At 36.6% G+C, this 27,134-nt stretch overlaps 1 protein-coding gene across 7 annotated transcripts in view; it reads right to left on the reverse strand.

Annotated features, from left to right (window-relative positions):
• The window catches only part of Ctns (Cystinosin), a 636,400-nt gene that overhangs the window by 251,030 nt on the left and 358,236 nt on the right, over window positions 1-27,134 (reverse strand). For all 7 annotated transcript variants that reach the window (XR_010859250.2, XR_010859248.2, XR_010859246.2 and 4 more), the window contains exons 8-9: window positions 23,242-23,412; window positions 438-555 (exon numbers count right to left, since the gene is read on the reverse strand). Coding sequence is in view for 2 of the 7 variants with exons in the window: in XM_067140511.2 (XP_066996612.2) it covers window positions 438-555; window positions 23,242-23,412 (289 nt within the window). In the remaining 5 variants the exon portion in view is untranslated. The remainder of the gene's footprint in view (window positions 1-437; window positions 556-23,241; window positions 23,413-27,134) is intronic.

Genomic DNA, 27,134 nt, shown 5'->3' on the forward strand with positions numbered 1-27,134 from the left:
AGTGACCTAACACACATTTCAGCCTAAGAATATAAAATATTTGCAGGCAAATACATAACTCAAAACTGCAAGAATAATTATATTCTAGTCCTGGTCCAAATAGTTGTCACATCAGATTTGCAAATATCTGTTTTGTTGTGATACCAGATATGATCATTTAATATGCAGTACATAAATAAAACTATGTCAAAGAATATGACAAAGGAAACTGAGCTGAAATGTTTGACATACCTCTCTTTCATATCAGAGAATACCAATTTCTGTAATCATCTATACACAGCTGAGAGACGAACCTCCGAGAAGGTTCTTTGGCTTACGAGAGATGTAATGAGGCCTAGATAACCTAGCCATGGACTGGAATGAACTAACCCTAGAGTGCTGTGCTGGAACTCTGTTAAAGTTCAAAGAATGTTTCAAGGAATGATCTGAATACATACTGTAATTGTAGGAATTAAGAATCATCTGCAACATGCTCAGTGTTCCACCAGTGAAATCAAGGAATATATTGCCAATACTCCAACCCACAGTACTTTTGCGACGATAATTCATGTATGCCTGTAACAGGTTACAAAGTTAAACGTTTCAATGAAGTTTATATAACACAAACAAATGACAAAACAATGATAAATACACAAAGCAAAATGATACAAAAAATTGTTACTGTATTTTAGAAATCAACTATACTGGTTGACCTACCCCCCAGCCAAAATTTAGCTACATATTTCAATAAACAAATGGTTTATGGTAGAATCTCAGTAAACACAATTATAAAAGAAGTTTTGTTTCCCAAAGGCCTTATCTTTACTTTTATATCTTCAAAATGTTCAGCAACATACAGCTGCTGAACTTCATCCAAAGTTTGCTCCATGGAATTATTTGATAAAATGCGGAAAGATGTAAAGGGAACAACACAGAAAGGAATGTTATGTAGCAGGTGATCTCAATTTACATAATGTTAACATGAAAGGTAATGACCAACAAATAGTGAATAATTTAATTTGAGAAGGACAGTAGAATCAGAGAGTGATGGAACCAACAAGAGGAAAAAATATAATAGACGTAGTGCTGATAAAATCAGATGAGCTTTATAGAGGAACTGATGTGATAGATGGTATAAGTGATCATGAAATGGTTGTTGTTGCAGTTAAAAATAAAGGTGAAATACAGGGAGGTTGTAAAACTAAGACTATAAGGCAATACCATATTGTCGATATGAGAGGCATGGGAGAGTTTTAAAACAGTAATTATGATCAGTGGAAAATAGTAAATAAAAATGTGAACAGTTTATGGATTGGCTGAAAGTAATTGCTGCGGAGAGTAAAAACAGGCATGTACCTTTAAAGGTGGTAAGGAATGGTAATGACCCACAATATTATAACAAAGAAATCAAGAGATTAAGGAGGAAGTGCAGGTTAGAAAGAAATAGAGTTAGGAATGGTTGCAGATGCAAAAATAGATTGATGGAACTCACTAGGAAATTAAATTTAGCAAAAAAGAGTCAATGAAAGATAACATGATGACAAGCTTTACTGACAGTCATATGAATATTATGGAAAAATAGATGGATATGTACAGGTACTCTAAGGCAGAAACAGGTTCCAGGAAGGACATTCCAAGGATCATTAATGAATGAGGGGAGTGTATATGTGAGGTCTTACAGAAGACAGAGGTATTCAGTCAGCAGTAAAAGATAGTTGGATATAAGGATAATGTCCACTTAGGGGGCCAATGACCTTCGATGTTAGGCCCCTTAAAACAACAAGCATCATCATCAATGTCCACATAGAGGAAGTTACTAATACTGACGAAGTACTGAAATAAAGACATTTACATAAAGTTACAAATACTGAAAGCTAGAAAAGCAGCTGGGATTGGTAAAATTTCTGGGGAAATATTAAAAGGCAATGGGTTGGAAATATAGTGCCATATCTTAAATACTTATCTGATTACCGTTTGCATGAAAGGGTTATACCAAATGAATGGAGTGTTGCTATGGTAGCCCCAGTGTATAAATTAAAGGCTGATGAAGATGAAGCAAATAATTAACACGTGTTGCTGAAAGAATTATTTCTGATTATATTAGACATGTTTACAAAATTACTAACAGGCTTAGGAAAAGTTATTCCAATGAGGATCAACTTGCAGGATTCCAGCAAGAAGCAGCAGATATTTCAGATTCAGAAAGTCAAATGGACCTATCCAAGGCTTTTAATAGGGTAAATCATGGGAGACTACTGACAGAAATAAGGGCTACTGGACTACTATTGGTTTGTGGTGTGGGTTGCTGTAGTCACGTCCTAGTTCGTGAAACATGGGCAACAGCTGAGTGACCTAGTAAATGGTCCTAAGAATAATGTCATTTGCTTTACATCCCACTAACTACTTTAACGGTTTTCAGAGACGCCGAAGTGCCGGAAATTTGCCCTGCAGGAGTTCTTTTACATGCCAGTAAATCTGTCGACACGAAGCTGACGTATTTGAGCACCTTCGAATACCACCAGACTGAGCCAGGGTCAAACCTGCCAAGTTCGGGTCAGAAGGCCAGCGCCTCAACCGTCTGAGCCACTCAGCCCGGCATGGTCCTGAGATACAAGTAAAGAAAGGTAGAAAGTTGAAAAGAAAAGTAGAAAGGTCAGTCAAAGGTAACGTTGCTGGAACAGCCCGACGTACTTAACACGCACCGTACGAGTAAAACTCCATCATTTCTTCGAACAAATGTTTCAACAGGGTTAATAACACCCACTTGACCGTCTTTTGGATCCAACTGATTACCATACTAACATAACTAAACACTGACATCAGCTTTGACACAACATTTTATCATTAGCAACGTCTCCACAAGAAGTCCCATCTTCTTTTCTACGACTTTCTGATAAATCAACCATACATATTTTAACACACTTGATATGTTCACACTTCCATTTTAAATAACTGGCATTGATTTTACTATCTTGAACTCATGCTATGTGAAAGGAGCAAACATCCCCCTTGGATGATTGTGCTTTTACACTCAAGGCCGTCACAGTCCTAATGATGTATAAGAAGAGGATCCATTTTGGTATTAAACGCTCAAATATTCATGATTAACCACGTTATAATCTTCAAAAACTTTTAATTCACAGTATTTTTAACATACTTTCTGTGCAATACCCCTATTTTAGATGTTATAGTATAACATTTTATGAGATCATTATCCAACATTTTACTTTATAGTTTATAAGATTAGAAAGATCCAACATCCATTATTTTTTAAAATTGATATAGGCTGATGATGCCCGTAAAAAAAAAAAGGGGGTGAAACATGTACCTATGACTTTTATGTATTATGTATAAATTTTTAACCACATGAAATAGTGGATTGAATTGTATTGTATTGAACAGATGGATCTATAAATATTATAATAATATTTGTGATATAGATGGTCCTGAGAGTCGGGATACCAGTTGCTATGGAATGGGAGTGGGCATCTCGGACATACTCTGAGTCATGGTCCTCTTTATGCTTAGGCAGCTAGGACTATACTATTCACCGTGGTCCCTAACCCATTAGAGGAGAGATCCCCATTTTGACTATGTGTAAGTAAGGGTAGCATCCTGCTTCACAGAAGTTTCACTGAGCACGCTCAGAACCTTTTAAACGAGCCTCAGACCTATGGGAGTAATGGAGTCCTACTCCCATTTGACAGGCAGGGGACTCCTTGGAAACAACTTCGCAAACAAAATGGAATTTGATGGGGAGCTATCAATATTAATGGGGCTTACGGAAGATAGAATGTAGAACTGGCTGACTCAGCAAAGAGGATGCATCTGGATGTGTTAGGAGTTAATGATATTTGGGTAAGGGGAGATAACAAGGAAAAGACAGGAGATTATAAAGTGTACCTGATGGGCAGAGAAAAGGGCAGTTTGTGGATCAGGACTGTTCATCAGCATTACCACTGCATGCAACATACTTTCTGTTAGGCACATGCATGAGCGAATGATGTGGGTAGATTTGGCTGTTGGAGGAATTAGAATAAGAATAAGAATTGTCTCAGTATACTCACCATGTGAGGGTGCAGCTGACACGTTTTATGAAGCAGTGAGTGACATTGTTGTCAGGGTCAACAGCAAGGATAGGATAGTGCTAATGGGCGATTGCAATGCAAGAGTTGGAAATTCAACTGATGGATAAGAAAGGGTGATTGGTAAATGTGGGGAAGATATGGAAGCTAATAGGAATGGGAAGCATTTGCTGGACTTCTGTGCTAGTATGGGATTAGCAGTTACAAATACATTCTTCAAGCATAAAGCTATAAACTGCTACACATGGGAGGGTAGCAGCACCAGATCCATAATAGACTATATCATAACTGACTTCGGATTCAGGAAATCTGTTAGGAATGTGGGGGTATTCCGGGGATTTTTTTTGGATATAGACCACTACCTGATCTGTGGTGAACTAGGTATGGTAGAAAAATCACCAAGGTGAGGATATTAGACAGAAGTACATGGGTACGATTAGTAAAACGTTTCAAACAGTGATGCTGTATTAGAAGCAGCATGGGAATGTCTAGGAATAACTGTGTGTAAAGATGGGAAAACGCAAACATCTTCGTGGAATGATAAAATGTGAGCAGCTTGTAAATGTAAAAAGAAGACATATCAGAAATGGCTCCAAACAAGGACTGATTGATACAGACTGGGAATTGTATGTAGATGAAAGAAACAGAGTGAAACAAACAGTTGTTGAAACCAAGAAGTAGTTATGGGAAGATTTTGGTAATAACCTGGAAAGGCTAGGTCAAGCAGCAGGGAAACCTTTCTGGACAGTAATAAAAATCTTATGAAGGAAGGGAGAAAGAAATGAATAATGTTTTGGGTAAATCAGGTGAACTAATAATACTGATCCCAGGGAATCATTGAACAGGTGGAAGGAATATTTTGAAAATCTTCTCAATGTAAAAGGAAATCTTCCTGGTAACGTTATGAACCGAGCTCTTGGGGAGGAGGAAAATGATATTGGTGAAATTACACTTGAGGAAATGGAATGGATGGTAGGTAAAATCCATTGTCATAAAGCAGCATGAATAGATCAAATTAGACCTGAAATGGTGAAGTATAGCTGGAATGCAGGGATGAAATGGCTTCACAGATTGGAGAAAAGCAGTAATTGCACCTATCTGTAAGCAAGGGAACAGGAAGGATTGCAACAACTATCGAGGTATCTCATTGATCAGTATACCTGGCAAGGTGTTCACTGGCATTTTGAAAGGGAGGGTGGGTGTGCTTAGTGGTTGAGAGGAGGTTGGATGAAAACCAATGTGGTTTCAGACCACAAAGGGCAGTCAGAATTAGATTTTCAGTATGTGCCAGGTAACTGAAAAATGCTACGAGAGGAACAGACAGTTATGTTTATGCTTCGTAGATCTAGAGAACGTATGTAACAAAGTACAAAGGAAAAGGTGTTCACCATACTGAGGAACTACGGGATTAAGGGTAGATTATTAAAATTACTCAAAGACATTTATGTTGACAACTGGGCTGCAGTGAGAATCGATAGTAGAACGAGTTCATGGTTCAAGGTACTTCCAGTGATTAGACAAAGCTGTAATCTTTCACCTTTGTTCATAGTTTATATGGATCATCTACTGAAAGGTATCAGGTGGCAGGGAGGGATTCAGTTAGGTGAAAATGTAGTAAGCAGTCTGGCCTATGCTGATGACTTGGTCTTAATGGCAGATTGTGCCAAAAGCCTGCAGTTTAATATCTTGGAACTTGAAAATAGGTGCAATGAGTATGGTATGAAAATTAGCTTTTCTAAGACTAAATTGATGTCAGTAGGTAAGGAATCCAAGAGAAATGAATGTCACATTAGGGATACAAAGCTGGAACAGGTAGATCATTTCAAGTATTTAGGATGTGTGTTCTTCTAGGGTGGTAGTATTGTGAGATTGAATAAAGGTGCAGTAAAGCTAATGCAGTAAGCTCGCAGTTGCAATCAACAGTATTCTGTAAGAAGTAAGTCGTCAGCTTCTGGACAAAACTATCTTTACCTCGGTCTGTTTTCAGACCAACTTTGCTTTATGGGAGTGAAAGCTGGGTTGGCTCAGGACATCTTATTTATAAGGTAGAAGTAACAGACATGAAAGTAGTGAGAATGACTGCTTTTACAAACAGGTGGAAACACTGACAGGAGGGTACTCAGAATGAGGAGATAAATGCTAAGTTTGGAATGAACTGTATGGATGAAACTGTACACATAAACTGGCTTTGGTTGTGTGGTCATGTGAGGTGAATGGAGGAGGATACGTTACCTAGCAGTATAATGGACTCTGTTATGTAGGGTTAAGTGGGGTAGAGGGAGACCAAGACGACAACGATTACACTCAGTTTCTTACAATTTCAAGATAAGAGAGATAGAACTAAACGAGGCCACAGAGCTAGTTACAAATAGAGGATTGTGACGGCGACTAGTAAATTCAGAGAGACTTGCAGACTGAACACTGAACGGCATAACAGTCTATAATGAAGATGTATGTATATGGACAACACAAAAGAGTAATGGAAGGAATGGCTATATTGCCAGAAAACATAACTTGGAGAATTAGAGTAAATGAAGCTTTATCTGATCCTGCAATGATTGAGAGGGAGGGTTCCTGCAGGGCAATATTATTGGATCTTTATGCTTTCTTTTGTTGTGTAAATGATGTGTCAGAGATAAGGCTTTTTGCAGATGATGTTATATGGTATATAGTTGTAAATAAGTTACAGCACTGTGAGCGGCTGCAAAGAATTTTTTGCTAGTGGCTTTACGTCGCACCGACACAGTTAGGTCTTATGGTGACAATGGGATAGGATAGGCTGGGAGTCGGAAGTGGCCGTGGCCTTAATGAAGGTACAGTCCCAGCATTTGCCTGGTGTGAAAATGGGAAACCTCGGAAAACCATCTTCAGGGCTGCCGACAGTGGAATTCGAACCCACTATCTCCCGGATGCAAGCTCACAGCCGCGCACGCCTAACCGCACGGCCAACTTGCCCGGTGGCTGAAAAGAGAGCTCGACAATGTTGCAAGATGGACAGCAGACAATGGTACAATGGTAAACAAGGTGAAAATGTTGCAGGTTTCACCAAGAGGAAAACTCCTCTCAGTTTTAATTACTACATTGATGGGGTGATGGTGTTTCATGGGGATTCACTAAGTATCTAGGTGTTAATATAAGTAAAGATCTTCATTGGGATAATCACATTAATGAGGTTGTAAATAACGGTTAGAGATCTTTTACATGGTTATGAGGGTATTTAAGGGTTGTATTTTACTAAGGATGTAAAGGAGAGTGCATTTAAGTCACTGGTTAGATTGTTAGAGTGTATTGGACCCACAACAGGATTATTACTATACAGAATATGAGAACTGGAAAATATCCAAGAGAAAGCTGTACGATTTGTTGTAGGTGATACCCGACAAAAGTGTTGTGTTAAGAACTAGTATTTGACTTAATGGTCCACCCAATCAATACACTTCACAAGTGAGAACACATTCAATGTTAAAATATGTTATACATTCTTTGGTACATGTTTCGTCTAATTTAAGACTTCTTCAGCCATAGAGTCTTTATCTAATTAAAATACATAATTATTACTGTCTAATAATTTAAAATGGATGAACCCGTGTCCTTTCATAAATGTATAAAAATACACTAAAACAATACACACTGTTTTTCCATAAAACTGTCCATCACTTTATTACAAAAATTCTTTGCATGTTAAAATCTGATTCTAAAAATTATTTCTTGAGATTTCACATACGGTAGCTTCAGTGTACTGACTAAAGTAGAATTTGAACTTCGGCCTCGGAAATGGGAGAATGGGATCTTATCAACTGAACAATACTGAAGCTTTAAATCTAATGAAGTTTTTTTCAAAAGACAAGGCCTGGAAAGAAAAAGATATATAGTATATACATATTAGTGGGTTGGAATTCTCAGAATTTGAAAAATGAGTTTTTATTACGATTACGTAACACAGAAACTTACCCTCAAAATTGATGAACCTCCCTAAAGCTGGTTCCCATCCGAGCCTAGCTCTGACCTGCTTCTCGCCACGCTACTCTGCGTGTTATAACTATGTTTCCTCTCGCCTGGCGGAACCTGGCTGGGGGCGGTAGGAGGAGGAGCAGCGCTATTAGTAGGGGAAGGGGAAACTGCTCCACCTATATGTAGAACATAAGCGTGGGTTGTTTGTTTTAGCGGAGGTAACTTCAAACTACACTTGTGTGATGTTAAAAGTAACGGTCTCTGTTCATATAACAGACTAGCAAGGTACCCGTGCTTCGCTACGGTATTATACTGAAATTTATAATTGAATGCTTATTGTTTTAGATATATAATCCGCCGAAATTCGCGATCTGACACGTTTTCAGCGAGAATCCACCAAAATTCCCGATCTGACTTGTTTTCTATTAGATTACGGCACGTTTCCTCCCATTTTTCAATATTCCTTTCCAGCAATCGATTTCGTACTTCCCGGGCTAGGCTCAGGTATTCTTCCCGGTCGGTTGGGTCCGTAAATCTTTGCCATACCGTATTTTCCTATAATCATTTTTAATCTGGATAAAATCCTTCAGGAGATCCGGCGTGGTGTCATATTGGGTGCCTTGGCGGCACTGAACCCGCGGCCGGACTGCATTCTTAGTCATTACCCGTCCAGGAGCCGTTTCCAGCGCGGTCCGCATACTTTACGACGGTCCGGAACATCATCATCATCATCATCATCATCATCATCATCATTATTATTATTATTATCATTAATGTTATTATTATTATTATTATTATTATTATTACTATTATGTGTTGCTGGGATGAATGATGACAGGGAAAACCGGAGTATCCGGAGAAAAACCTGTCCCGCCTCCGTTTTGTCCAGCACGAATGTCACATGGAGTGACCGGGATTTGAACCACGGAACCCAGCTGTGAGAGGCCGGCGCGCTGCCGCCTGAGCAACGGAGGATCCTTATAAGTACATTAAGAACAGTAAAATCAATTGGTCTTACCTCCTTTTACACCCCACCGCAGTTAGTTTTTACTGCCAACCCCCCCCCCCCCCAAATTAAAAGAAGGCGTGTTTCTTTATGTTTAAGGGAGATTCCAAACACCAATGTTCACGTCTATTACCTTCAGTTTTGAGATATAAGTATCCCCATAAATATAATTTACTTTTGTCACTTCATTTCAAACTACTCCCCCCCCCCCCCCCCAAGTGAATTTTCCCGCAAAAAAATACTTGATTCTTTAATAGTGAAGGATCTTCTAAATACCAATTAACACGACTCTAACTTCTTCACTTTTAGATTTATGTGTCCTCATGAAAGGAATTCAACTCCTTTACACTCCCGCCCCCCAAGATGGTTTCCCCCCCAAAACGCGTTTTTCTTTGTTTTTAAAGGAGATCCAAATTCGAATTTTCACGTCTGTAACAACTTTAGTTTTTATTAGATGTATATATTATCATACAATTAAAGTCAATTAATTTTTCAATTCTTTCACCCCACTCCCCCCGCTTCATTGGATTTTCCGAGAATACGTGTTTCTTTACTTTTAAAGCAGATTGCAAATATCAAATTTCACGTCTGTAACATCTTCATTTTTAAGATATCAGTAGCCTAATTAAAAGAATTCAACACCATTTTCAGTCACTTTCACCCCCCCCCCCCTCCACCCAAGTGGTATTTCCGAAAATTAAAAATACACGTTTCTTTATGTTTAATAGAGATAAAAATACCATTTTTCACTTCTGTAACATGTTAAGTTTTTTTAGATATACTGTAAAAATTCTCATTTTAAAATTTCACCCCTTTTGGGTTCCCCTTAAGTGGAGTTTCCAAAAACAAATCACCTATGTTTCTTTACTTTTCCAGGAGATTCCAAACTCCCACTTTTTACGTCTGTAACATTTTACGTTTCCAAGATAATCTTTCAAAAAATTCACCCCAATTTGTCACTTCTGTTTAACCGAAATTAATAGGATTTTCCCAAAACTAAAAAAATACGTGTTTCTTTATTTTTAAAGGAGATCCCATATACAAATTTTCAGTTCTGTAATATCTTCGGTTTCTGAGAAATATGTATCCTCATTAAATGCATTCAACCCATTTTTTACCCTTTTCCACCCCTCCTATTGGGATTTACAGGAAACAAAAAAATACGTGTTCCTTTATTTTTAGAGGAGATTCTAACTACCAATTTTTACATCCGTAAATTTTAAAGTTTTAAGATGTAGACACATTCATTTTAAAAAATTCACCTCCCTTTTCACCCCTCAATATTTGGATTTTCCAAAAACGAAAAAATACGTGTTTCTTTACATTTAAAGTAGATCCCAAATACCAATTTTCAGGTCTGTAATATCTTCAGGTTCTGAAATATAAGTAGCCTCATTAAAGGCATTCAACCCATTATTCACCCTTTTACACCCTTCCTATTGGGATTTTCCGAAAACAAAAGAATACGTGTTTCTTTATTTTTAAAGGAGATTCTAAATACCAATTTTTACATCTATAAACTGTAACAGTTTTGAGATATAGATACACTCATTTTTAAAAAATCACCCCCTTTTCACCCCCCCCCCCATTAGTTGGATTTTCCAAAAACAAAAAAATACGTGTTTCTTTGTTTTTAAAGGAGATCTCAAACACCAATTTTCAGGTCTGTAATATCTTCAGTTTCTGAAATATATGGAGCCTCATCAAAGCCTTTTTCACCCCTTTTCACCCCTCCTATTGCGATTTTCCGAAAACAAAAAAAATACGTGTTTCTTTATGTTTAATGAAGATTCTAAATACCAAGTTTTACATCTGCAAACTTTAAAAGTTTGGAGATATAGATTCACTCATTTTAAATATTCACCCCCTTTTCACCCTCCCATTAATTGGATTTTCCAAAAACAAAAAAATACGTGTTTCTTTATTTTTAAAAGAGATCAAAAGTACCAATTTTCAGGTCTGTAATATCTTCAGTTTCTGAGATATAAGTACTGGTATACTGATTAAGGGCATTCAACCCATTTTCCCCATTTTCACCCCTTTGCACCCCTCCTATTGGGATTTTCTGAAAACAAAAAAATACGTGTTTCCTTATTTTTAAAGAAGATTCTAAATACCAATTTTTACATCTGTAAACTTTTAAACTTTCGAGATATAGACACACTCATTTTAAAATTTCACCCCTCTTTTCACCCCCTTAGCGAAGGAATATCCAAAAATCCTCTCTTAGCGAGCACCTAGATCTTAATATGAATATATCCCCAAAATTTCATTTCGTTACGTCCAGTAGTTTTGGCTCTGTGATGATGAATCAGTCAGTCAGTCAGGACAAGTTATTTTATATATATAGATTTTTATTCTCTTGTATGTCGTTCAAATTGTTGTTTGTATTATAACTCTGGTTCAAACCTATATACATATTTTCATATATACTCATCAAGTTACTTTTGCTCACTTTTTTGAATATGGTCAAGTTTTGATTTATATCGGTATATTGGTGACTCGCATCTCCCATATGGATACTCATGGCAGAATACTGCCTGTGTCTATTAGCATTGAGGTGTTCCTAATACCTAGTTTGAAAGTTCTAATCCGTTTGTCTGACGTGCGTGACAAAACATTGATCGCACTTAAGTTTGTAAATTCCTGAACCCAAGTAATTTTCCTTACTGAAATTTACACTATTATTGTTGTAAAATAAACGACCATTATTGTTCTTTGTTGAAAATGAAACCTGACAGTCGTGTTTCTTAAATAATTTTGTGATTTAGAAAATCCCTGGGTTTGTAAATCTAAAAGTAGTGTACTTTGAATTCTTGCAATTCTCTGGTGTTAGTCTTATGTTTTTCTTTCATTTTATTTTACTTATAAATTTATTAATAGTATCAACACTGAACCCATTCATATTGGCGATCTTCTGTTTTTTTTTTACAACTTACGTTGCGTCACACCGACACAGATAGGTTTTATGGCGACAATGGGATAGGAAAGGCCTAGGAGTGAGAAGGAAGTGGCCTTCATTAAGGTACAGCCCCAGCATTTGCCTGGTGTGAAAATGGGAAACCATGGAAAATCATCTTCAGGGCTGCCGACAGTGCGGTTTGAACCCATCTCCCAGATGCAAGCGGTTATCTTCTGTATAAAACGTAATTCTTTATTTCCGTACGAGATAAAGGCAAATTGAAGGCTTGATAAACCATACTAAAATAAGCGGACGTCTTATGACACCCAAGATATAAAGAATCATCTTAACGTTCTGGAGTAAACGTATCCTTTCTATATCTATATATATAAAATAGCTTGTCCTGATTGACTGACTGACTGACTGACTGACTGACTGACTGATTCATCATCGCCGAGCCAAAACTACTGGACATAATGAAATGAAATTTTGGAGATACATTCATACTAAGATGTAGGTGCTTGCTAAGAGAGGATATTTGGATATTCCGTTGCTAAGGGGGTGAAAAGGGGGGTGAAATTTTAAAATGAGTGTATCTATATCTCAAAACGTTAAAAGTTTACAAATGTAAAAATTGGTATTTAGAGTCTTCTTTGAAAATAAGGAAACATGTATTTTTTAGTGTTCAGGAAATCCCAATAGGATGGGTGAAAAAGGGTGAAAAAGGGGTTGAATGCCTTTAATCAGGATACCGGTACTTATATCTCAGAAACTGAAGATATTACAGACCTGAAAATTGGTACTTTTAAAAATAAAGAAACACGTATTTTTTGTTTTTGGAAAATCCAATTAATGGGAGGGGAAAAGGGGGGTGAATTTTTAAAATGAGTGCATCTATATCTCAAAACTTTGAAAGTTTACAGATATAAAAATTGGTATTTAGAATCTCCATTAAGAATAAACAAACACGTATTTTCTTGTTTTCGGAAAATCCCAATAGGAGGGGTGGAAAGGAGTGAAAAAGGGGTTGAATGCATTTAATGAGGATACTTATATCTCAGAGACTGAAGATATTATAAACCTGAAAATTGGTGTTTTGGATCTCCTTTAAAAATAAAGAAACACGTATTTTTTTGTTTTTGGAAAATCCAATTAATCGGTGGGGGGGGGGGGGGGGGAGTGAAAAGGGGGTGAATTTTTCAAATGAGTGTATCTGTATCTCAAAACTTTGAAAGTTTACAGATGTAAAAATTGGTATTTAGAACCACCATTAAAAATAAAGAAACACGTATTTCTTTGTATTCAGAAAATACCAATAGGACGGGTTTAAAAGGGTAAAAAGGGGTTGAATGCCTTTAATCAGGATACCGGTACTTATATCCCAGAAACTGTAGATATTACAGACCTGAAAATTGGTACTTTTGATCTCTTTTAAAAATAAAGGAAACGGTTTTTTTTTTTTTTGGAAAATCCAATTAATGGGAGGGGGAAAAAGGGGGTGAATTTCTAAAATGAGTGTATCTATATCTCAAAACTTTAAAAGTTTACACATGTAAAAATTGATAGTTAGAATTTCCTTTAAAAATAAAGGAACACTTATTTTTTGTTTTCTGTAAATCCGAATGGGAGGGGTTTAAAAGGGTGAATAATGGGTTGAATGCCTTTAATGAGGATACATGTATCTCAGAAACTGAAGATATTACAGAACTGAAAATTTGTATATGGGATCTCCTTTGAAAATAAAGAAACACGTATTTGTTTGGAAATTCCATTTAATGGCGGTTAAACAGGAGTGACATATTGGGGTGAATTTTTTGAAAGACTATATCCACAGAATATCTGAGAAACATACTGTACAATGATACAGACGTAAAAAGTGGTATTTGGAATCTCCTGTAAAAGTAAAGAAACATAAGTGATTTGTTTTTTAAACTCCTCTCAAGGGGAACTAAAAAGAGGGTGAAATTTTAAAATGAGAATTTATACAGTATATCTTAAAAAAACCTGAACATGTTACAGAAGTGAAAAATGGTATTTTTTATCTCTATTAAAAAATAAAGGTACGTGTACCTTCAGTTTTCAGAAATACCCCTTGGTTGGAGGGGGGGGATAAAGCGGCTGAAAAGGGTGTTGAATTCTTTTAATTAGGCTACTGTTATCTCAAAAATAAAGATGTTACAGACGTGAAATTTGATATTTGGAATCTGCTTTAAAAGTAAAGAAGCACGTATTCTCGAAAATCCAATGAATGGGGGGTGGGCAGGTGAAATAATTGAAAAATTAATTGACTTAATTGTATGAGAATACTTACATCTATTAAAACCTAAAGTTGTTAGGGCCTACAGATGTGAAAATTGGTATTTGGAACTCCTTTAAAAACAAAGATAAACGCGTTTTGGGGGGCAAATCATCTTGGGGGCGGGAGTGAAAAGGAGATGAATTCCTTTCATGAGGACACATAAATCAAAAACTGAAGAAATTACAGAGTTACAGTCGTGATAGTTGGTATTTAGAAAATCCTTTACTGTTAATGAAACAAGTACTTTTTGCCGGAAATTTACTTAGGTGGGTGGGGGAGGAGTGTTAAAGTGAAAAAAGTGAATTATTTTAATCTCAAAACTGAAGGTGATATACGTGAACATTAGTGTTTGGAATCTCCTTTAACATAAAGAGACACGCCATCTTTTAGTTTTCTATGGGGGGGGGGGGGGTGTTGGCTAAATAAACTTAATGGTGGTGGGGTGTAAAAGGAGGTGAGACCAATTGATTTTACTTTTCATAATGTATTTACAAGAAGCCTCCGTTGCTCAGGCGGCAGCGCGCCGGCCTCTCACAGCTGGGTTCCTTGGTTCAAATCCCGGTCACTCTATGTGACATTCGTGCTGGACAAAACGGGGGCGGGACAGGTTTTTCTCCGGATACTCCGGTTTTCCCTGTCATCATTCACTCCAACAACACTGTCCAATATAATTTCATTTCATTTGTCATCCATTAATCATTGCCCCAGAGGAGTGCGACAGGTTTCGGCTGCCGGCACAATTCCTATTGTCGCCGCTATATGGGGGCTTTATTCATTCCATTCCTGACCCTGTCGAATGACTGGAAACAGGCTGTAGATTTTCGATGTACTTATTCTGATCATAAACCAATCATTTTTTATCTTTCCTGGGTTCGTTTTTAAGAGTGATCTTTTCCTTCGGAGAACGTTCTTAGATTACAGTAGATTCTCCTGTCATATAAATAAAAATTTAAACACATTTGAAATAAACTATACGAATGAGATTGGCCGTCCAATTTTTCACCTCCATAATAAGGTCAATAATGCACGGAAGTATGTCATTCGTATCGCCAGAAATCCAGCACACTCGCCTACGCGCGACAATGGTGCTGGTCACATTGTCAACAACGACGATGGCAGCAGATATAATTTATCGCCAAGTAGCGGTCTTGCAGCTTGCTGTGGGGTCCAGAACATCTATAATAATAGTAGTAATAATAATAATAATAATAATAATAATAATAATAATAATAATAATAATAATAATAATAATAATAATAATGTTCTGGACCGTCGTCAAATATGCGGACCGCGCTGAAAACGGTTCCTGGACGGGTAATGACTAAGAATGCAGTCCGGCCGCGGGTTCAGTATCGCCAAGGCACCCAAGACGACACCACACTGGATCTCCTGAAGGATTTGACCCATATTAAAAATGCTTATAGGAAATGATGGCAAAGATTATGGACCCAACTTACCGGGTGGAATACCTGGACTTAGCACGGGAAGTACGAAATCGATTGCTGGAAAGAAAGATTGAAAAATGGGAGGAAACTTGCCATAATCTATTAGAAAACGTGTCAGATCACGAATTTTGACGGATTCTCTCAGAAAACGAGTCAGATCGCGAATTTCGGCGGATTATATATAAAACAATAAGCAATCAATTCTAAAGTTCAGTATAATACCGTAGCGAAGCACGGGTATCTTGCTAGTCTACATATATAAAATAACTTGTCCTGACTGACTGACTGATTCATCATCGCCGAGCCAAAACCGCTGGACATAAGGAAATGAAATTTTGGGCATAGATTCATATTACGATGAAGGTGCTCGCTAAGTGAGGATTTTTGGATATTCCGTCGCTAAGGGGGTGAAAAGGGGGGTGAAATTTTAAAATGAGTGTACCTATATCTCAAAACTTTGAAAGTTTTCAGATGTAAAAATTGGTATTTAGAATCTTCTTTATAAATAAGGAAACACGTATTTTTTTGTTTTCAGGAAATCCCAATAGGAGGGGTTAAAAAGGGTGAAAAAGTGGTTGAATGCCTTTAATCAGGATACTTATATTTCAGAACCTGAAGATATTACAGACCTGAAAATTGGTGTTTGGGATCTCTTTTAAAAATAAAGAAACACGTATTTTTTTTGTCTTTGGAAAACCAATTAATGGGGGGGGGGGTGAAAAGGGGATGATTTTTTAAATGAGTGTATCTATATCTCAAAACTTTTACAGTTTATAGATGCAAAAATTGATATTTAGAATCTTCTTTATAAATAAGGAAACACATATTTTTTTGTTTTCAGAAAATCCCAATAGGAGGGGTTAAAAAGGGTGAAAAAGGGGTTGAATGCCTTTAATCAGGATACCGGTACTTATATCTCAGAAACTGATGATATTACAGACCTGAAAATTGACACATTTGATCTCTTTTAAAAATAAAGAAACACGTATTTTTTGTTTTTGGAAAATCCAATTAATGGGAGGGTGAATTTTTAAAATGAGAGCATCTATATCTCAAAACTTTTAAAGTATATAGATGTAGAAATTAATATTTGGAATCTCCTTTAAAAGCAAAGAAACACGTATCATTTTGTTTTCGGAAATCCCAATAGGAAGGGTGGAAAAGGGTGAATAAGGGGTTGAATGCCTTTAATAAGGCTACTTATATTTCAGAACCTGAAGATATTACAGACCTGAAAATTGGTGTTTGGGATCTCCTTTAAAAATAAAGAAACGCGTATTTTTTTGTCTTTGGAAAACCAATTAATGGGGGGTGGGTGAAAAGGGGATGATTTTTTAAATGAGTGTATCTATATCTCAAAACTTTTACAGTTTATAGGTGTAAAAATTGATATTTAGAGTCTCCTTTAAAAATAAAGAAACACACATTTTTTGTTTTCGAAAAATCCCAATAGGAAGGCTGGAAAAGGGTGAAAAAGGGGTTGAATGCCTTTAATGAGGCTACTTATATTTCAGAACCTGAAGGTATTACAGACTTGAAAATTGGTGTTTGGGATTTCCTTTAAAAATAAAGAAACATGTATATATTTGTTTTTGGAAAATCCAATTAATGGGGGGCGAAAAGGGGGTGATTTTTAAAATGAGTGTATCTAGATCTCAAAACTTTTAAAGTTTATAGATGTAAAAATTGGTATTTGGAATCTCCTTTATTAATAAAGAAACACGTATTCTTTTGTTTTCGGAAAATCCCAATAAGAAGGGTGGAAAAGGGTGAAAAAGTGGTAGAATGCCTTTAATGACGCTGCTTATATTTCAGAACCTGAAGATATTACAGACCTGAAAATTGGTATTATGGATCTACTTTAAAAATAAAGAAACACGTATTTTTTCGTTTTTGGAAAATCCAAATAAGGGGGGTGAATTTTTTAAAATGAGTGTGTCTACATCTTAAAACTTTAAAAGTTTACAGAGGTACAAATTGGTATTTAGAATCTCCTTTAAAAATAAAGGAGCACGTATTTATTTGTCTTCTGTAAATGCCAGTAGGAGGGGTGTAAAAGGGTGAATAATGGGTTGAATGTCTATAATGAGGATACAAGTTTCTCCGAAAATGAACATATTACAGAACTGAAAATTTGTATATGGGATCTCCTTTAAAAATAAAGAAACACGTATTTTTTTTGTTTTTGGAAAATCCAATTAATGGCGGTTAAACATGAGTGACAAATTGGGGTGAATTTTTTGAAAGACTATATCTACAGAATATCTTGGAAACGTAAAATTTACAGACGTAAAAAGTGGGTATTTGGAATCTCCTGTAAATGTAAAGAAACATAGGTGATTTGGTTTTGGAAACTCCACTTAAGGGGAACTAAAAAGGGATGAAATTTTAAAATGAGAATTTCTACAGTGTATCTCAAAAAACTTAACATGTTACAGATGTGAGAAATGGTATTTTTTACCTCTATTAAAAATAAAGAAACGTGTACTTTTAGTTTTCGGAAATACCACTGGGTGGAGGGGGGGGGGGGTTAAAAGTGACTGAAAATGGTGTTGAATTGACTGAAAATGGTGTTGAATTATTTTAATTAGGCTACTGATATCTCAAAAATGAAGATGTTGCAGACGTGAAATTTGATATTTGGTATCTGCTTTAAAAGTAAATAAACACGTATTCTCGGGAAATCCAATTAAGGCGGGAAGCGGGGTTTAAAGATTTGAAAAATTAATTGACTTAATTGTATGAGAATACATACATCTAATAACAACTAAAGTTGTTACAGACGTGAAAATTGGTATTTGGATCTCCTTTAGAAACAAAGAAAAACGCGTTTTGGGGGGGAAACCATCTTGGGGGGCGGGAGTGAAAAGGAGTTGAATTCCTTTCATGAGGACACACAAATCAAAAACTGAAGTAGTTACAGTCGTGATAATTGGTACCTAGAAGATCCTTTACTATTAAAGATAGAAGCATTTTTTGCCGGAAAATTCACAGCGGGGGGGGGGGGAGGAGAGTGAAAGGATGTAAAAAAGTGAATTCTTTTTATGGGGATACTAATATCTCAAAACTGAAGGTAATAGACGTGAACATTGGTGTGTTGAATCTCCTTTAAACATAAAGAAACACGCCTTCTTTTTTGGGGGTGGGGGGTAAATAAACTTAACCGCGGTGGGGTGTAAAAGGAGGTGAGGCAAATTTATTTTACTGTTCATAATGTACTTATAAAGAACCTCCGTTGCTCAGGCGGCAGCCTCTCACAGCTGGGTTCCGTGGTTCTAATCCCGGTCACTCCGGATACTCCGGTTTTCCCTCTCATCTTTCTTTCCAGCAACACTGTCCAATATTTCATTTCATTTGTCATTCATCTATCATTGCCCCAGATGAGTGCTTCAGCAGCCGGCAAAATTCCTACTGTCGCTGCTAGGTGGGGGTTTATTCATTCCATTCCTGGCCCTGTCGAATGACTGGAAACAGGCTGTAGATTTTCGATGTACTTATTCTGATCATAAACGGATCATTTTTAATCTTTCCTGGGTTCGTTTTCAACAGCCATCTTTTCCTTAGGAGAACATTCTTAGATTACAGTAGATTCTCCTGGCAGGTAAATAAAAATTTAAACACATTTGAAATAAACGATAGGAATGAGATTGACCGTCAAATTGTTCACCTCTATAATAATGTAAATAATGCACGGAAGTATGTCATTCGTACCGCCAAAAATCCTGCACACTTGCCTACGCGCGACAATGGTGCTGGTCACATTGTCAACAATGACAATGGCAACAGATGTAATTTACCCACAAGTAGCGGTCTTGCATCTTTCTGTGGGGTCTAGAACATCTAATAATATTAATAATAATAATAATAATAATAATAATAATAATAATAATAATAATAATAATAATAATAATAACAACGTTCTGGACCGTCGTCGAATGTGCGGACCGCGCTGGAAACGGGTCCTGGACGGGTAATGACTAAGAATGCAGTCCGGCCGTGGGTTCAGTACTGCCAAGGCACCCAAGACGACACCACGCCGGATCTCCTGAAGGATTTGATCCATATTAAAAATACTTATAGGAAAAGATGGCAAAAATTTAGGGACCCAACTGACCGGGTGGAATACCTGGACCTAGCCCGGGAAGAACGAAATTGATTGCTTGAAAGAAAGATTGATAAATGGGAGGAAACGTGCCGTAATCTATTAGAAAACGAGTCAGATCGCGAATTTTTGGCGGATTCTCGCAGAAAACGAGTCAGATCGCGAATTTCGGTGGATTATATATCTAAAACAATAAGCATTCAGTTATAAATTTCAGTATAATACCGTAGCGAAGCATGGGTATCTTGCTAGTACTTTATGAGAGAACTTACTGGGTTCCCTCTTCATGGTCACATCCAAGAAATTTAAAGCATTATCCTTCTCTTTTTCAACTGTAAATTTGATTCTCTCATCTAATGAATTTAAAAATTGTAAAATATTATTATTATTATTATTATTATTATTATTATTATTATTATTATTATTATTATTATTATAACTTTTATCTATTATTACAAAAGTATCATCCATGAATCGTGTCCAAAAGTCCAAACCTTGAATGTGTCCAATTATTTTATGGTGTTCTAAAGGGTCTAAATAAATATTGGCCATGATACCCGAGGCTGGAGCTCCCATTGGTAATCCCTCTTGACTACAGTTTTGTGTGATGAACTCCAGAATTTTCACCAATTGTTTAATTTCTAATTTAATGTGAAGTTTGTAAATTGCAAAAGTGTTGTGTGTTGAAAATGTTGCACAGTTTGGGCTGGGAAGACTTGGGAGTAAGGAGATGACATGCTCAACTAAGTGAAACATTCTGAGCTGTCAGTAGGGAGATGGTGTGGAATGACATTAGTATACAAATAACTATTTTTTTTTCAAGTTGCTTTATGTTGCAGTGACACAGGTAGATCGCGATGATGGGACAGGAAAGGGCTAGGAGTGGGAAGGAAGCGGCCATGGCCTTAATTAAGGTACATTTGCCTGGTGTGAAAATGGGAAACCACAGAAAACCATCTTCAGGACCACCGACAGTGGGGTTCGAACCCAGTATCTCCCGAATACTGGCCGCACTTAAGTGACTGCAGCTATCGAGCTTGATGCAAATAACCTTAAGTGGAGCTTTGGAAAGTATCATAGATTATAATACAACTATAAAGTTGGAATTCAAAGGGACAAATTGAGTCAAATATTCATTTACAGATGAGGAATTAGAGATTGGAAGAATTTATCAAGGGAAATGTTCAATAAATTTCCCAAATTTTTTTGGAAAACATTTAAGAACAGCTAGATAAACAACTGATAGAGAATCTGCCACCTTAGCAACAGCCCTAAATGCAGATCATGGACTGAACTACAACATCAAAATTCCCTTTGCAACCTCTCTGATGAAGTTTTTCCATAAATATTGCCAGCAGATGACACTGGTAGTCTGAAATCATGCTTTTGTCAGACATTTTTTCAATGGTGGCAGCAAAGACATGGAAGGAAGTCAAAATTTTCGATCTTTGACACTACTAAGGTTTAAAAGTAAATGAGCAAGCTTAGTTTCATGTGTCTATTGAATATTCGTACCACAGCCATGGGACCACTAGTTTTAGGTGGAGTCTGAACCACAGGGATGGTACTCTAGTTGCAATTACTGTGAAGTGTCTCTAGAAAGATATCCACAATAATTAAAAGAGCCTATCTAATGGCAGGATATTTCCTGAAGTACCAGGAGGAATCTGGAGTAGTTGAAATACTTTTAAGTTTATCATATGTGGTCTGTGAATAATAAAGTAGGAGACATCTGGCTTCGTAGGATGAGAAGTCTTATGTAAAGTGTTCTTTCCCTACTTCTGATTCTGTGGCTATCTGTGTAAAGATCTAAAGACATTTCTATGAACATTTTCACCATTTTCATCATTCAAAGCAAAAGCTTTGTTTATCAAGCTGCAAAAAAAAAGTTTTACATTCATTACTTTTTCACGCTCCATATAAGATTTGCCAAGATATTTCCACGCTGTTTCTTCTGTGTATAAAGTGAATGCTCCAACATTACAGAAATGGAAGTTTGATATGCCATAAAGGAAGACATTTCTCTTGATCTTTGTTCAGCCAAATATTCAGTTTTCTGCTTTTATCATCACTGCAAATGCCTTTTATAATTTTTTTTTGTTGTTGTTGTCTAAATTGTTATAGAATTTTAACCAAAATATTTGCAGAGTGAATGATGCTGGGCCCCTGGATTCTAAGAATGCAGATTCAAGCTTCGAACCCAGTTTTGCAGTGCCACCTGTGGTCAGAGCTTTGACTTCAGAATCGGTTGAATTTCATCCACCATCTTTCTTGTGAATACTGGGAAAATTTTCTCTGCAATGGTGAATTCCATCATTACTTTTGATCAACTAAAAAACAATTTGGCTCATTTTGTACTAATTTGAGTTTTATTTCACAAAGAAGAAAATTACTCCTAGAAATAACCTACCACAAACTGCACAACACTAATGAGGGTTAAAACGTATCACACATGAATTTAGAAAACAATTGTAATTCCTAAAATATACCATATATACATAATAAATACTTAACAGTTATTGTGAAACATTTTCTCAGAAACAATTGAATGTTTATAGAGAAGATGAAACATGTGTTTGCTTATTTCAGTCCCTCTTTCACTGAGCGAAGTTTCTGGGAAATTGAGTTGTCACACTTTGTGGGTTCCCCTCGTCGGTGGAAACATCTAGCGAAGACTGAACTTTCTCAAATCAATAATTGAAATTCTGGGAATTCGCTGGCTATCAATGAGATATTCCTACAGCACTTCTTGAGCACAGCCTTCTTTCTGCTTTCTTAGAAGCACAAGGACTGATCAATCCAACAGGTGACACTAGAGACATTTTGCAAAGCCTGCAATGATAATTTAAGTCTCAGTTTAGAGTTTTTGCAGTTGTTAATAATGTTAACATCACTTCAGTTGACATAAATTTGACCCAAAAGAGTTCAATGTCACAGATCTCAAGTCAAGATCAAACCCACTGAAGAAAAAAAAAAAAAAAAAACAATGAATGACTGCACGACTGAGGTCAATGCCTCTCAGCTGGAAATGGCAGGTAGCAAATTTTAATAGCCTTTATACAACACCACGGTTCTGTCGCTACAATTTACATGGGTTCCAGCATAAAGGGTTTGACCTCTTCCTCGTGAGACCTATTCAGTACCTACTGTATACAACAAAATGTGAGTGTAACACTGATGCCAAGAAGATATTGATACAATTTTTTTTTAAATGAATAAATACTCAACATTAATACACAAAAATACATAATTATGCTGCAGCACCATTACCTTAAAGTGAGAATAAAATCCTGACTGTAAGTGCAATTTACTACTTACTTTCTTAATGGAATTAAGAGGCTTCCCCTGATAAACTAATCAAGTTTCTACCTCCAAGTCCACTAAGAATGATTTAAAAGTGAAACTAGACCACAACAAAAATAATAACATAAAATAAAATAAAATAATACAGAAGTAACAAAAAATCTCTTACCTGCGGAACATACTTGATGAGAGTGGTAGCAAGTTTCACGTAAGAACAAAAGTAAAGAAATGTAAGCCAAGTGATTACTTCAACAATTGCTATAATTAAGCTTATACCCAAGAAGAGAGCACAGATAACAATAATGCCTCCTGCAACTTTTGATACTGTCTGACCGGCACGCTGCAAATGAGAATTCATGTTCACAATTAAAAATCTTCACAGTGGGAAAAAATATTTAAAAAATAAATAAATTGTATGCTAAAAGGGAAAACAAACTACTGAATGAAGGAAAAAGATACATGACCCACTGAAAGTGGTGGTTATAAATTGTAAACAGAAGGAATGTTTACACATAAAACTCAAGCATAACAAACACATTTAGCAGACTTAAATGTCCTGATTATCAGACCATGCTAACATTTTCCATTATTTCAACCAAATACTATTATCATAAACTATTCAAATGTGTTAAAATATATACTCCCAATGTAAGTCATTATGAATATTAAATATGAATATGAATTAAGACACATTCTAGTAATATAGAGAATCCTTTGTACCCTATCTTTAAACGGAAATGATGGAGGGAACAGCAATCATTGCACACATGAATAAATATAAGCCTTTCCATACCAATAGAATATACAGTAAGCAAGTTGGAATGCTGACCTACACATTATAATTCTGCGTGTTTCCATGGCGTTTGGTTGTGTGATGTGGTGCGAGTAAATGAAGAGGTGCGTATAATAATAATAAACACAAATACCCAGACCCCGAGCCTGAGGAATTAACGAAATGCAGCTGAAATTCCAGGTCGGGAATTGAATGCAGGGTCTTCTGAACTGAAGCCTGCTCCACTGACTATTCAACCAAGGAGCACAACAGTCAGTCACTACTATATAAATACAAGGGTTGGGGCATAAGTCATGGCAACTGTTCCTTCCCCTCACATATTCACGGTGCTACCATTCAATGGTCATATTGAACCATATCATCATATGCTCCACTTAATTATGTATAGCACTGTGGAAATATTTTATTTAAAGCATCATTCCATGGAAGGAGACAAAGGCCGGAATGTCAACGGCCACGCCCTAGCTAGTATCGATCCAGTAGAAACGGATATTTCAAGTTTGAAAGGAGCCGTTGGCTGAGAAGTTGTCACGTAGACCTGTGTTCTCGAATTCAAATTTAAATGACCACAGACTGGAGGGGAGGATATTTGAACATTGGGATCCACCAAACAGCAAAATCAGGCTGACCAACTTCGTCTACCCAGTCGTGGGATCATTTGAATATAAGATAAGAAATCCGTCACCGAGCTATAATTCCACAGTTTTGACTTGTTGAATAATTGAGTACAGAATTACTATCTACCTGAGTATGATAATAATGACTAGTTGTATTCTACTGATTATAATATGCATTTAAACAGAAAGCCGTTTGAACTTGCTTGGCAGTTGGAAGAGAAATGCTAGTGTTTGATGGGGAACCCCCGTCGCAACAGCGTTACTGTGAGGCTTTAAAAGGTCCAGTGGAAGGGGAACCGCTCTCATTTGGTTCTCAGTAGTTCTGATGCATTTGTGAAACGTTTGTCAGTCGCATGTTACTCGATCTCAGTTAATGTGTTTTTGAACTCAGCCGTACGCTAGAAGCGAGCTCTTTCTTTGGGTCATTAATTCAGCCGCATACTTATGTGCGTAGTGCAAGCTTTGTGGCTACAAGTATTTAAAAGATAGTTATCTCTATCTTGACTTTCTTAATTGAGATGATTCCAAAGTGCGGGCTGGCATAAATTTTAAACACTGCTAAACGTTAAACAGTGAGACTTGTACTCGATATCTGCGGGTGGACTCACGCGAGTCTAAATTCTGTTATTAGCAATAAACATTCAGGTCGTGTTTGCAGATCGCGAGATTACGTGTGCATTCCGTGATTGAAAGTGCCACTAAGAACAGATTCAGCCCGGGCTTTAAGATCCCTTAAATTAATGGTGTACAGATCAAACTAATATTTGTCCACAGGCTGCAGCCAATGGCAGCCAAGCATTAAGAGTAGAATCCTGTGCAAAAGCACAACTAAGCGGTGAAGCAGACATGTTCTAACTCAACTAAATTGCAGGAGGTTCCAGTATCAAAACAACAGCAATGGTAGTACCTGGAGTCGACAGGATGACCGTTCAACCCCTGGAGATCGCCATCATGACAATAGCGGTCATGTGAACATCGCTGATGGCAGGTATCGACGAAAGCTAAGTTTTCTATATCCATTTTAGCATGCTGAACGTAGAAATAATACACTAGTCAGATTATTTTTTCAAGTAGAATATCTTCAGTTAAATGTGAGCCAGTGTGGCTCTTGCTTTGTTTTGTTTTATTAACGTACATGTGCTCAGGGCTAATGCATGCTCTAGCCCGTTACAAGTGCATATAATTTAGGTAGATGGGATTGAAGGGACAAGATAGGATAAGGTGTGTTTTTCATTTGTGATAATTTGCATTTTTCTTTTTCTCTTTTTCTTTGTTGTGTGTTCATTTTGATTTGATAGAGATATTTGGATAGAGACCTTATACATTAAATAGGCTGTACGCCCTCAGCGTCGCTTTGGGTCAGAGTTATTATTAACATCAGCAGAGCAGGATGTATCTTCTATGCATGAAGCATGAACTTTCAGATACTGTAACAAGATGTGCGGTAGAACTGTATTTACAAGTAATTAATCTCAGTGTAGACTGTATTGCACATCAGAATATGAACATTAGAATAATAATAATTTACATCACCTTTCCAATACTTATCTTTCCATATATTTAGGATACAAACATTACAACTAGTGTTGTAAGTTGGGACATGTTTCGCTTAACTGTCGTAAGCATCATCAGCCGAAAATAAATCTTAGCCCAAAGTTAGGTCAGGGCCCCGAACCTAGTGTCCTTAAAACATATGGTACTTTAAGATTCGACATTTACAATTATAGAAAATCAAAGAGGCTTAAAACTAGTGTGGAAACATGTAAGAATGTTCATCATGGCTAAGAGAAAAACACCAAATCGTGTTGGCAGAGGTTAAAAACAAAGTATAACACAGAGCTGGTAGTGAAGTAATTAAAATCATATAGGATATCATTGCTACCAGTCAGTCAAAAAGAATGTTCCTACATAAAACTGGTGTGAAAACATTTGTTCACTTCACGCACATTGCGTCTCATTTTCTCCATATAGGCAATGATCTTGAACTCCCAGTAAAAATGAAGACACCTGTTTTCGGCTTTAACCATTATTTTAAAGGAACTGGATATTGGCCTCTACCTATAAGCAGCTTCAGGCGTGATCAATCCTGTTTGAAGTGTTACTACTCCAAGTCAACTACAATATGCGATTTCTCGTAACCGACTCACGTATCTAGCAAGAATGGGAATTAATTAGTTAACATTTCTAATTACCTTCTTCATTCCAAAGAATATAATAATCATTTTTATGTATGAACATTCTTATTGACTGACTGATAGCAATAATTTTAATTACTTCACTACCAGCTCTATGTTGTACTTTATGTTATTAACGTCTGTCAACACGATTCGGTGTTTTTGATCTTAGCCATGATGAACATTCTTACATGTTTTCACACTAGATTAAGCCTATTTGATTTTCTATAATTGTAAATGTTGAATCTTAGGGTACCATATATTTTAAGGATACTAGGTTCGGGGCCGTGACCTAACTTTAGGCTAAGATTTATTTTTGGCTGATGATGCTTACGACAGTTAAGAGAAACATGTCCCAACTTACAACACCAGTTGTAATGTTTATATCCTAAATATATGGAAAGATAAGTATTGGAAAGGTGGTGTAAATTCTTATTCTAATGTTCATAGAGCTGTATTTGACGCTGAATAAATTAGG

Source organism: Anabrus simplex, chromosome 2, assembly GCF_040414725.1.
Source record: "Anabrus simplex isolate iqAnaSimp1 chromosome 2, ASM4041472v1, whole genome shotgun sequence".
In the NCBI taxonomy this organism is placed as follows: Eukaryota; Metazoa; Arthropoda; class Insecta; order Orthoptera; family Tettigoniidae; genus Anabrus; species Anabrus simplex.